Source organism: Cheilinus undulatus, linkage group 2 (genome assembly GCF_018320785.1).
Source record: "Cheilinus undulatus linkage group 2, ASM1832078v1, whole genome shotgun sequence".
NCBI classification, from domain to species: domain Eukaryota; kingdom Metazoa; phylum Chordata; class Actinopteri; order Labriformes; family Labridae; genus Cheilinus; species Cheilinus undulatus.
The window spans coordinates 42,953,473-42,967,581 of NC_054866.1; the positions used below are offsets into that span (position 1 = coordinate 42,953,473).

Below are 14,109 nucleotides of genomic sequence, written 5' to 3' on the forward strand. Positions count from 1 at the left end.
CTGCTGTTATCGGGTCTAGATGTGGTTAGGCAGCCCTAGTTAGGAGGCAGAGCCTTTCTGGCATTCCCTTCCTGTGCTGCCATCCATCCCAAAAAACTGATAGCAGAGCAGAGACGATGGAGGGGATTAAGCTAATGTGATGGCAGAGCCACCTACCAGGGGCCCCCACAGGGTAATTTCAAGAGACAGGCCTTGGCATCCAGGGAATAACTTGTCAAGACCTGGCTACAGGCTAATATTGTGGATATTAATCCTTAATGTAATGGCCTTGACTAGATTTTACTCTTGTCTCTGTGCGCAGCTTTAAGCACACTCATAAGTCTCTTTAATCACTGACACAAAGCAGTCCCTCAAGGATTTTCCAGAGTTTTACAGTAATTATTGCGTACGGAAAATGCTTGTTTTCCTCGCTGTTGCCTCTGTGAGAAATTGCCAAGCTATTTGCATATGTTCGTTGTTCATTTGCTGCTATTTTATGAGCTGCTGGCAGAGGAGCACTTTGTTTTGTTGCAGCATAAACGTGATAAAGTGTTAAAATCATGATCCGTGTTACTCCACAAAGGGGCGTGAGGCTCGTTCAGAGGGAAAGCTGCTGGAACAGGTCAGAGCTGCTCCAAATCACTATCTGTTAACGGTTGATAAGGTGAATGCAAATCACAGAGGTGAAGTCACAAACATCAGTGTGGTTTGAGAGATGCAGCTTATTTTATTTTCATCCATTTTTAGAATAGCACTAACACAGGAACGAGAGAAAATCCACACAAAGTAGGGCTGGGAAATAGATTTATTTCATTTTTAAATGGCGTATAGGGTAAGACAGGATACTAAAAAGATACTTTACTGTGTGAACTACTAATGGTTATATGCTAAGTGACCATCATATAATCATAGGTGTTTGCTTCTCTGTCAGATCTACCAAGGGTCCTGCCTTTGCTAGTGATGTCACAGAATATGATTGGCTATAAGGAGGAATGATGACATGGCACAATGTGATTGGCTGTATGTCAGAGAGTATTCAAAAGTGTGTTTCTGCTCTGTTGTTGTATCTCGTCTTGTGCATTGTATTTGTATTATTTTAATTTTAATGATAACTGTGGGCACATAGCACATTTTATTAAAGTCATTCCTGGTAAATTTAAGCAAAGCTGACCAATAAAGCTAAATCTGGTTTTAAGAAAAAATACATTGATAGCACTCTTTGAGCTAGCAGTGTTAGCTTGCAAGCAATTCTAATCTGATTACAATCTACAAAGTAAACAGAATGACCATGGAAATGCTTTCAATTAAAACTATCTACAGTATAATACTAGGGCTGTCAAATAGTCCAAAATTTGAATTATGATTGATCTCAAATTATCTGTGGTGAATTACAATTAATCTTTCTTTTGTTGAAATTTGAAATTCCACTATTTTGCAGTTAAAAATGTTTTTGTTTTGTTTTGTAGTTTTCTTCTATCTTAAACATAGGGCAATGGACTTCCTGTTTGGATACAGACCTGCTATTATTTTGAAAGAAAGTTGATAATAGATCATAGATGATGACATGACCTAAACCACAGCAAAAGGAACTTGTTATGGATTGAAAAGGAAATAAGGGATGGTTAAAAGAAAAAGGTTTGATAACTCAAGGATCAGATGGCTTTTGACGTGTCCACTGAGCTTTCTTTGAGTCTTTTTTTTACAATGAAATGAGACATGAAGGAGCATCAGCTGACATATTACTGTGGCTGCGTGGTGTTGTAATGGATTAACCACCAGAAAAAGGGATAATAATGTATATGATTGATGCAATAAAAAAAAATCATGGACCTTTATTAATTGTAATTAATTGAGAGAACAGCCCTATTAGATACATATTGATAAATACTGCCGTACATCCTCCAGTGTTCAGCCAGTCAGAATGCGCCACATCATCGTACTAATGTACAGCCAGTCATATTGTGCAGTGCTTCTAGGAGGACCCTAACCTGACATGGAAAACCTTTGATATACAGCGTTTGGAAAGGGCAAAGCCTTTGAAAAAAACTCAGAGGGTGATTGGATGAATGTTTTGTCTGTCATATCTTTACGGGCCAATCAGAGCAAGAGAACACGTGATGTTGTCACCTCTACTGAGGTGTGCGTGTGCAGCTACCGAGGAATAAACCTCATATAGAACTGCATAACACGAACATGGCGACTGTAGACATGTCAGTACACGGCTTTTGTTGTTTTTGAAAAGAAAAGCCGTCAAGTTCTGATAAAACTGGTGCTTTAGCAGCATCCACGCTAATGTCTTCCGCCATAACGGCACCAGCCCCTCGTCGCTGATTGGTCCTGTAACCAGGCCCAAACAGTTCAGACAGGAGCTTTGCAAGATTCACCAGTGAGGAAAATGGAAACGGGTGTATCCATCTGCTTTGCAAGGTTAGGAGGACGCCGAGCAGATCTGACACCTGTGCATAGCTGAGACTTGCACCAGCATGGGGGGATCACTCCCTCTGTTACATTTCTGTGACATTCTTAGTGAAAGCAAGATGTTACATGGGCCTAAATACGCCTTGAAACGACAATGTGAATGAGCCTAATTTGACATGTTAAGTCCTCACAGGGAATAATAGTTTTATTATCTTTTTATAGTGCTGTCAATAATCAAGTAAAAATATATATAGTTAAATATAATAATTCATGATTTTAAGGAGTCTACCTATGTTGATGGATAATGTAGAAGTAGTTTGGATGGACCTCAGCAGCTTGTATTGGTGTTTATGTGTGTCTTGCAAGGGGCTGACATGCTCAGGAGGAGGAAAGGCTGAGGGCTTATTGACATATTGAGGATGTTTGGGATGGATTGAATAATAAAAGTTAAGTGCACAGGAATTTATGGCATGTTTTTCATCAGATTTAAAAAAGGTACTATAAATAGTTGTGAGATGGCATTTTTCCACTAAATTTTTGTCATTTATTAGTCAAAACGAATCAAAGTTTTGGACAGGCATATTTATGCTATCCAAGCAGCTCTATTTGTTTATTGATTTTAATTGAAATGGAGTTTATTTTCATGCCCTTTTCATGTGCTGGCTGGTACTAAAGTGATTGTGTGCCATCTGACATTTGACCTATGTGGACTTAACATAGAAGTCAATCTGTTTTTTATTTCTTTACAGAAAAATATCATGACATACATGTATATTGTGTATCATCGTCCAGCTAAAATCAATTAAAAATATGATTTTTGATCTGTATCACCCAGCCCTAACACAAACCAGAGTTTAAATTCATTTCACCTTCCTGAAAGTCTGGCGCAAAGGCAGAGCACAGTTCTGCATTTCTCCTCCTCATTAGTGAAAAGGTTCTTAAATTATGTAAACCCACGGAGACAGGGCGTCCTAAACAATGCTGACCTTCCCCAAAAGCACCTGAGAGAGCACCTTGTGGTCGGAGTTTGTCCTTGCTGCAGTTTTACCCCCGCAAACACCACCATGTTTTCTAAAACTTTTTGAACCCTCTGCGTTCAGAGACCTTCCTTGCTGACAGACTCTTGTTCTCCTGTCTCCAGGTCTGCTCATAGGATCTGGCTGCGCGCTCTATCCTCTGGGATGGGACAGCGAGGAAGTACAGCAGACGTGCAACAACAGCTCGGACCAGTTTCAGCTCGGTAAGTTCAGATCCGGATCCCACACATACACACGTAGAGCCTGTGTACAGAGCCTAAATCATACACTGATCCTCCAGCCATGACTGTGTTAATTTACCTAGTGTTAGCTAAACACACTGCTCTCAGTGCAGATCAACCTATAGAAACAGTGAACACTGAGAGCAGACCTTCATATCTGGCCCTGACATTCAAAAAAAACAAGCACACGCAAGACTAAAAAGAGTCAAATCCAGTCTCTGGTCTATTCTGAAGCGTTTCATGGTTATAAATATGTGCTGAGAATAAGCAGGGGCAGATCTGTGCTCTGTATTCAGCCAGCGTTCTCAGCCCTATCTCAGTAATAGGTTACTGTAGCAGACAGGTGCTGGGGTTATTCAGACTGTGGCTGCTCTTTTATTTAATGCTAATCATATATAGTTTGATTTTTTACTTACTGCATTAAATTCATTTGATGTGATTGTAATGCTCTAATTTAGCATGGGATAAAGTTTTAATGGAACTGTTGAACCCTTAGTATACTTACTTAATAACTCAGATTTGCAAGTTTCTGCTTCATTTTTTAAATTAGTCATACTTTTCTGCTTTCATCCTCTCAAACGAAGATATCATTCATGTTTTCAATTCACTGGATAACTGTAAAGTCCCCAGCTAGCCTTAGACGAGGCCTGTTACATAACGACTAGTTAAATGTCCCTGAAGAATACAATTCCTATCATCCCTCATAATAGTTAAGCACTAAATTTAAAAAAAAAAGCACATAATATAACTTTTCCTCCTTCTTTCTTACTTCCTCACTGCTGCTGGGTCTAAAAATCAGGGGGAACATCACTGGGGAGATGCTTCATAAAAGAGATGGAAACATTAAAATTCACCAGGTTCATCCTCAGATTTCTGCTCAGCCGGACTGATTGTGAGATACGTTTGCGTTCAAAGTCAACATCAGAACTGCACAGGCAAAAAATTCAGACAGTGTTAAAAATGAAAAGGCCTTTGGAACCATGGAGGTAAAACCAAATGTCACTGCATCCTTTTGGCTTTGATATTTGAGATGAGTAACACCGATAATGCAGGGTGACAAATCTTGGCAACGGTGTTGAAGCTCTGTGGCCCGAAGCTGAGAGAAGACATCATGGACTTAGATTTTACTTTATTTAAAGCTTTGAGCAGCCTATCAGACACCATCACAACATACGAGTTTAAACAATGGACAGGAAGTTCAAAGATGTCCCTGTGATTATTTCAAGAATACTACAGAAACCCTTAGCAGAAAGTCACCCATCTATTTTATTTAGTTTTACTGTGATAACAATGAGTAATTTCCATTTGATTTCTTGTAGTCTCGACTCATTTAGCTTGTATCTCCAGAGTTCAAAAAGCACAAAAAAAGCATAGAAATCAGCTGAATTGGCCTCATTAGTGCAGGCAGTGGCAGCATGGTATGTTATGAATTGACCTGTCATGGAGACCTGTCTGTTTAGTTTAGTTGGTTGATAAAATTATCCATGTATCATGAGAAAAGAGGCTTTTTTTTATCACAATATGATAGGATGAATTAATTGGTAGTAATGGGAACACCACTTATGATATCCAGGATAAAGAGAATAATATATCTCCTATAGTGTGGGGGACCCTGAAGGCAGTTGAGCATGCACTTGGTAGATTCTCCAGTGCATTAAATTATTTTTTTTTACACGTCTCCAGCCCATGCATGTATAGCCCATGTTATGCTGTCTCCATAACTTCAATAATTTAACTTTTTTTGTTAAATTTTCAGTGAAGAGTAGTCCAGAAGCTTTGTCTACCATCTTTGTTAACCTTAAGTTGCTTTGGACCAATAACTTTACAAAGCCACTGGATTAGCCTGATTCCATGTCTGCCATCATGCAGAGCCATGTTGCAAAGCTTCAATCTGAAATGCTTGTTAGAGAATGACCAGAATGATCAACATCATCTGAAGAGAAAGAGACAGTAGTTAAAGGTAAGGTTTAGTTGTACTGCAAGCCTTTAAACAATGGCAGCCAGTGAAGGGATTTATGTGGCTGTAGCTATAGGAGTAGTTTTATTAGAACTGGACAGAATTTCGTCATTGAAATTCATTCACTATTGGAGAAAAAATCTGCTCTTCTCCTGATAATGCTTCTGCAAGAGTTTCATTTACCAACTGGCTCCAGTGATAGTGAATAATGACAACGGCTGCCTGTCAAGCTCCCGATATGTAGTTTACTCCTCAGTGCAGCGCAGGCTTATGTAATATGTAGGCCTGTAGTCAACCAAAGAAAAACTCACACACCAACCAATCGATCAGTCATTCAGGTAAAAAAAAATTGAGAGAAAACCTCCACTTCATCTCAAGATCAGTTTAATCTGTGACAGATTCACCATTGCACCTGTACAGTTTGTGCCCATAAAGATATGAACCTTTCTAACCAAATTTGTTCATAACCAGGCTGTAAGTGTGATGTAAAAATCTGTATTCTAACACAGGGGTTATAACTAACTTCCACAGACAGCCTTAAGTGGACGCTGGAGGAACTGCAGCTTTAAACTTCCGCTTTTGTTTTATTTTCCAACACCAAAGTCTACTGCTGTGACCAGGTTTGAGCCATCATAAATCGGAGGTTTATTAGAAGACAAAAGGGCAATAAAAAGAATATCAGGCAATCGTAAACCATTTCACTGATATAAATGAACATTTTGACCCAATGATGGCACTTCCAGGAAGGTCAGAATGACAACTAGAAACAGATTAATTGTCTCTGAATATCCAGAGCTCCTATCCTGGATATATAACCGCTAGTCTTTGCCAATAATCAGTCCAGTTTTACTCAAAGGATCATTTGATCTGATTTTGTAATCCAAGGACTTCATGATGAATATTTGTCGCATTTCCTGACAGCCTGATCAGAAGTTGTTTCTCTATACAGAAGGAAAAACAAGCTTACTGAAGAACAGATAACCTTTAGAAACACTAAACTATCTATGCAGCTTTGATAGATTTCCACTGATGTGAATTATACTCTAAATTCTGTAGATTACAGCTGCTTTATGTCAGCAGATAGATGACAGTTTTGCAGCAGTTCTACAGAATGGATATAATTTATACGAACATAACTCCGATTTAAATTCCAAACATCCTCATAACAACTGAAATGTCACCAGAAGTAATTATATTGATAATTTTGCTATTTTCTTTCTGAAAGAACACGCCCTCAGTGTGTGTAGATACTTGTTAACAAGTTTGTTTGCATCACCCTGCTGTTCTCTGCCTCTGGCATATTAAGTTTGCTTGTTGAAGGCGACAGCACCCATTATTTCACTTTCACCTCCATGTTTGTGAGCCCTTGACAAGAACACTGTGATGTTCTCCCTGGAGAACGCTGCTTCTCACAAATGATGCGTCTCCACCACGACAGCTTTAAATCTCCTTCATAGACTCATTCATTAATCATGAAGGGAGCAGACAGATCGTCAGTCATTCACAGGTAACTTTGAATGCAGCTGCAGGTCACAGTCATTTCATATACGTCTAAAAAAGTTTAAGAAGTGCTCATATTTACTTCTACAGAAGGGATGCACGAACAATCTGAGTTACTGCTTAACAGAAAAAGGATGATGAGAGAACAGAAAGTTCTTCAGTTTGACTGTTGAGTCAGATTTGAACAGTGAGGAGACATTTTGACATGAATTGTTAATAAGACGCCTCCTCCTCCAGTCCAGCTGTTAATTAGATAATAACTTTATTTGATCACTTATTCTCATCAGATGTGATGTTTTAATGAGATGATGAGATGGTCATTAAACATTTTCTAAATTTAGAATCAGATTTAGGTCAGATCTTTGTTGAATATTGCAAATAATTTCCTCTGAGGATGTTAGAGATGCATCTTAAGTGGGCTTCGTGATTTAATTTGTCTTTGCTTTCAGCTTTTGGCTCACTTTCAGCTCTGTTTGCCACTCATGTGCTCTCCAAAAGCCCATAGCTTATTGTGAGAGTGCATTTTTTACATACCAGACGGTCTGTTTGCAAATTTCCAGTGCATTTGTTTCAACAATGCTAAGTCTTTTTCACAAGAGGAAGGGAAATGTTGTGTCTTGAGTAAAAATGTTGAGCAGTTCACAACATTTTCTAGTTTGAACACCACTATGTTAATGACTGAACTGGGATGGGGTTTTGTTTTCCAGTTGTCTTCGACTTTGCACAAATGTCAGCTCTGATTTAAGGATTTTAAAGAGGGAGTCGCCCAATGAAGCAAGCTTTAAAGGAAGTGAATTTATTATCAGTTTATTTAATTAATATGCCAGTCAAATAAGTCAGCCATGACTACAATGTATAGATGGTTGTCGAGCTTTGGAGGCCTAGAAGGGAGACGTTAAAGTAGAAGACACTTGAATACGCTGAAGCCTGATTAACTCAGGTGTGCACAGTTTACTGATCTATTAACTGATGTCCCATTTGCTGCAAAGCCACAAAACTAAGGCCAGCCACAAACTAGTTGATTCTCAAATCTTAAAATTAAAACGGAGAAGATTAGTGCATAAGGAGAGTTTCAAACTGTTTTTAACCTTATAATCCCCTAAATGCACACACTAGACACTCAACCAGTCCCTGACACCTGACTGTAGCAACAGTTTCATAGTGAAGATTGCACACACATAGAATCTCACAGAAACTCCCATGATCAAACATGACTTCAGAAGAAAAACAAACATGGAGGACGGTTGAAATCCTCAGCTGGCTGTGTAGGTATACGTTACAGACACCCAAAGCGAGAGATTAACTTTGTTGTCCCTTAAAGTTAGAAATTTGTCTCAGGCTCTTCATCATCTGGCTGCAGACTGTAGCTCTTAGACACCCCCTCTTGCATACAGTTACTGTGAGACCCCACCTCTGTCAGACCAGAAATGCTAAAACTTTCAAAATAAATAGTTACAATTTCAGTTAGGTTAGGGGTTAAGGAAAGGGTTAGAATACCAAAAGTTAAAAGTAAAAAACATCTGACCTGCAAAACCTGATTCCAAACGTTTATTAAAGCTGGGTTAACAGTCTGCTAACAGGAAAAAACTTCTCCTCAAATGTAGCTGATGTAGCTTTCACTGCTCCATCAGCTGTGTAAGCTCCATCAGTAACAAAGCTAAAGCTGTCTTCTTACAAAGCTAATGTTAGCTATGTAAGCTTTAGCTATGTTTGCTAAAGCTCATTTGGCTTACGTAGTGATGCTAACAACATTGCTAGTGTAGCTATGTTAGCTAAAGTTAAAACATGCCACCATTTGTGTAAATACTACTAAAATGAATCTTTGCATAATTTAATCCCCATTAGACCTCTGGCCTTTTCCCCCCATTTATTAATGAACTGTTTCTTAGTCTGTGAGGTTTGCTATGGGGTTATTTCATGAATGTAACTGCCACACTTTGTTTATGAATAATTTTTTTTTTTCAATCTTAAACTGGAAATATGTTGTACCAGCAAGTTACCGCATTTCTGTTCTGACAGAGACGTAGCCTCACAGTTCCGTCTGCAAGACGGGGCATCTGACTGTCTGTTAATATCATTTAATGTTTGGCCAGCGTAAACCAACCAAACCCACTCAGGCAGAGAAGGCAGGAGGTCACAAAGGTCAAAGGTCAAGGCCATCTGGCCTCATGCTCAGCCCTTGTTTGAGATGCAATATCTCAAGAATAATTTGGTTGAATAAACTGTTATGCTCCAAAGTGCTCTATCTTTAAACAATTAAGTACTTTCATTTTTGCTTTACTTTATTGTCAAATAACAGCTTTTTACTGTTCAAAGAGAGCGCCTCTGAGTTTTTCCTTGTTAATTTATTCGCTACATGGTTATTACAAAGTGCACCTCAAACATACTTTCCTTTTAAAAGTGCATGAAGCACTCCTTTCTACAGTTTTTTAATACTTGGGGGTGTTTTGTCAAATTTGGCACAAACCCACACTTGAATTCAGAGTGAACTGACTAGATTCAGGAGAACAAAGCTCATTGTTTTATGTATCAATTTGCACTTAACTAGCTCTGAAATCTAAAGTTAATTATATAGCATGCATGTACTGCAGTGGTTCTAAATGTTTTTTTCTTGGACCCCTCTACTTTTAGCAAAGAAAAGTGGAGCCCCTCAAGATCCACACAAAAAAATTGATAGATGTAAACATTTCGTACATGTTTTTCTTACCAAAAGACCTAAAGTATTTAATAAGTGTTTTATCATGGCTTTAAATAATACGTGCAATCAATTTTGACAACATTAAAGTATAAAGTTGGATGCTCTGTGCCCCTAGGAGGTCCTGGACCTCAGGTTGGGAACCAATAGCCTACACCATCAAAAACACAACATTTCCACCGGTCACACTATTAAACCACCCCAGCCCTTCTTCACCCTTCTGTTGTGCCTCATAGCAGCAGTAATTGTAGGTTTATTTTGAAACTTCTCATAAATATCATGTATATTTAAGATGATTGCTTTATTTAAGTGAAGTACAATTGAAGGAACAGTTGTATTAAGAAAAGGCTGTCACTACCAATCCCTACACTTTAATTCCTGCTCACAGAAGCATCTGTGAACACTGAAATTTTTCTACAACACCTTCTTATGACGGCAAGCGTGTATAATGAAGAAAATCCACACTTAGTGCATGAATGAATAATAAATTATGCACCAAGGTTCAGTGCGAGTTTTTGAGCAGGCTCTGTATCTACGCTAAAGTACAGTGCAGGGTAAAAGCCTCATTAAAACTAAAATGTCTCTAATCCTGTAAATATTAACAGTGCTGATCCTCCTGCACTTTATTTATTTAATCTCATAATGCTTTAAGGCCTGAGCTCTTCTCTGTTGAGGTGTTTCATTGTTGGATTTATAAGTAGTTGTGTTAAAAAAAATGTAAACACTCCAGGTCTCTTCAGACACTCAGGTTAAACCAAAACAAATTCCTCTGCCAGACTCTTATCTGTTTGCATTTCAGTAGAATCCATTCATGTTTTTTGGAGATATCCCGCCGCTAGACAGACAGATAAATAAAAAGTGACGAGATATCACCCTGAATCTTCTTTTCCTCTGCAGGTTCCTGTCAGATCGGCTGGGCATATTACTGCACCGGGGCCGGGGCTGCGGTTGCCATGCTGCTGTGCACCTGGCTGTCCTGTTTTGCAGGGAAGAAGCAGAAGCAGTACCCGTACTGAAGGGAGCATCAGGGAGACGGTGGGACGGGCAGAGGCCTCGGGGAGGTACGACACTACAGGGGAGAGGACTCTGACTGAGTGGACTTTAACCAGTACAGCACATCAGGCACCAAAGACAGCAAGTCGCTCTGGTGCTCTGCACATCATGGACACTACTCATCAGACAACTGCAGGGACTGTTTCATTATGCAGCACACACAAGGCTTTGAAAACTGGGTCTTCTCTTATGAGCTGTTCTTAAATGAAAAATGTATGGACCAATCCTATTTGTAAAAATTGTTACATGAATATTTCTTTATTAACTAAAAGACTATTCTCTTTTTTGTCTTCCTCCTCTTCAGACATTGATGTTTATGTGATAGTGTTCCCTGTGATGAAGAGAAAAGTAATATTGCTTCATTGTAACGTGAAGTGTTTCCGTCTCCTCTTCATGTCCCATCCTTGCCTTAAATACAAACTGAAATGCAATAATCCCTAAAGCAATCCAACACTGGCTGCCTGCTTCCTTGACTCAGCCTTTTCACACCCAAAAGAATCTAAGCAGAGTTTATTTAACACATTCATAAGATATATGTTGTGTATGATAATGTATTTTATCATATTAGCACATGTTTTGTATTCACTCTTCTATTATTCTTTGTCATTTTACTTTGTTTTTGTAAATAAATGTTTATTGAATTCTGGCTTTGGATTGTTATTTCAGGCACACCCTGAGGTAAAGTGAACAGGCCTGCACTCGCATTCCTCAAAGCTTTTCCCATGACCTCTTGATCTTGGTAGTGTTCACTTCATGTGGGAGTCCGTTCCCCTCCCAAATCGATAAAGAGGATAAGACCGGGCAGTGCTGCGAATTTAACTTTCCCCTATTATTGATGAGATAAATCCTGTGACCTCTCTGTGGATTATTTTCCTCTTGACCAGGCTACTAAACTTCAAAGTGGGCAAGCGTTTGAGACTTTGAGTGTCGGTGCATCCATCTGAGGTATGTCATGGTTCTTCAACCTGCCTTCAGTGTGAATAAAACTACTGGTAACCTTTTCATACCAATTAGCACAGCTGTATGTGTGTCAACAGAGGCCCATGCTGCATTGAGCTCCTTGTTACTATTTTTAGTCATTTGTTTCTCTCTGTTTTCCTCCTTTGATTAACAAACAACACTTCAGAGATTCATCCAAGCCCATGTTCAAAGTCAGCTCATTTATAATGCAGCTGTTCTCCATGTATTGCCCTCATTAGCATGCCCCTTTTCTCACAATGCGCGCCGGCCTCCAGATAATAGTAACCCCCCCCCCCCCTTCCAATCCTCACTTGAGAAATCTCCCTCTGCACTGGCTCTGTTTAATATGTTAGCATAGCTCCTCTGCATGCTGCTCCCTCTCTGATCTGCTGCTGACTGATATCACCAGTGATTGTAACAGAGTGTCAACCAGATGCCTCATCAGCAGTCGCTGACACATTGGGGTCAAGCCGGAGCATTCCCTCCTTTATATCGGCACCCACACCTCTGAGGTCTTGTAACTTGCAGGGTGACTGATTGTCATGAAACATGCATAATGTGTGGTAACCAACCATCATCAGCCGCTCTCCATAGAAAGGATGATACAACCGTGGCAGCTGATGTGAATTCAAGCTGACCAGAGCTTCTGTATGCTGTGGGCACTGCTGGTGTTTTAATAGCACGAGAACCACACATAGATTTAAGCTAACAACCACTGAATGGAGGTGGCAGGAATCTGACAGGAAGATGAAACTATCTGTGTAGTGTGACTCATATGTAGAGGGAAAGATTTAATTTTTATGGCAGTGAACAATGTTAAAGAGCACATTTCAGATGTACAGTTCGAACAGAATACAATCTTTTTGGAATAGAGTATTTCTTTACAGGTGGAACCAAGACATCTGTCTGCAGCCTGTGAATAATGAGGGCGATGCAGATGCACAAAAACTTCAGTTTCTTAAGACTGGCAGATATAACACGTTTTTTTCTAAATCTCAACCCATTTTTATAATGTGAGAGACCCCACTAGAGGACACACAGACAAGTCAACTTTCAGATTGATTACCATCTGTCTGGTTACCCTTTTTGCTTGAAGTTGAATGTTGTTCCTTGAGATCTCAGAGTATATGTCCAATAACCTCTTAGCCATAATTCAACTCCAGCCCTCTGTCTTTGAGTGAATTGTACCCTCACTTCCTGTCCACCGTCATCACCCCCCCCCCCCCAAAAAACAGCTTATATATTTTATTTATTTATTACAAGGGACAATGCACATTAATGAACATGGACATGTAAATGTAACAGATTGTAGCCATAGGCTAATTTCCATCTGTAGTCCCCAGCAGGTTGATGGCATATACAAAAAAGAGTACATTACAACATTTTATATATTCTTATTATCCTTGAAGGTAAATGTCACAAGAGAAAGTGTGGAAAAAAAAATAAATCCACAAATGCAGTCATGGCACAACACCTTAATTGCATGGCGTCTTTTTTAATAATGTCTGAGTGGGGATTATTCAGGGCAAAAGCTCTGAATCACCTTCAGAGAGTTCAACCTTGGCAGCCAATTAGACTCTACCTCATCAATTAATTCTTTCTAATTATTTTCCCTTCCTGTCAGTACTCTAGCCAGATAATTACTGCCCTTAAGAGCAACTCTGTTTAAAAAAGGTTTTGTGCTACCATAATACCAATCTCCATAAGGATATTGCATAATTGATTCTGCCGCAGGAAGGCAAAAGAGGGGGCCATGACTGCAATCATGTAGTAGCTGTTTACTAAAATAGAGGTCTGTCGTCCTCCTCACCCCTCAGCAGCAGCAGTTATTTTGCTGTGGATTATTAAAGGTGAGCGTACTGGCACTGGAGTAAATATGAAAACAACTCAGAGTGAGTTGTCTAGAGTAGTTGCAGAGGTGCTACATGAATGCAAACAGAGCGAAGATGTCTGGGTAAGAGTGCAATTTCTGATTGACATGTTTTGCTCTAAAGCAAAAATATGCACCTTGTTCCCCATAAAACTGTTGTTTCAGAGTCAGTTTAACAGCACAATAACTTTGAACAGGGAGAGTGGCATCAACCTATTTCTAAGGAGCATCCTGATCTGCTTTTAGCACTATGTAACTATGTAACTTAAGCAGAAAGTCGCAGTTCTCTTGCAAGAAGTTGATCCAGCTTTACAGCACTGGTTCACACACCAATGAGTATTTGAATACACATACACATACTCCACATGCAAACAACTGGCAAACAATAGGCTGTAGACCTTAGCTGAGTTACAATTTCT

The 14,109-nt window shown here is 39.3% G+C and overlaps 1 protein-coding gene across 1 annotated transcript in view; it reads left to right on the forward strand.

Annotated features, from left to right (window-relative positions):
• Positions 1–11,441, forward strand: part of LOC121522979 (LHFPL tetraspan subfamily member 6 protein) — an 83,730-nt gene extending 72,289 nt beyond the window's left edge. The window contains exons 3-4 of the mRNA XM_041807691.1: positions 3,539–3,637; positions 10,705–11,441. Of these exons, the coding sequence (XP_041663625.1) occupies positions 3,539–3,637; positions 10,705–10,823 (218 nt within the window). The 3' untranslated portion in view covers positions 10,824–11,441. The remainder of the gene's footprint in view (positions 1–3,538; positions 3,638–10,704) is intronic.
• The last annotated feature ends 2,668 nt before the right edge of the window (positions 11,442–14,109 follow it).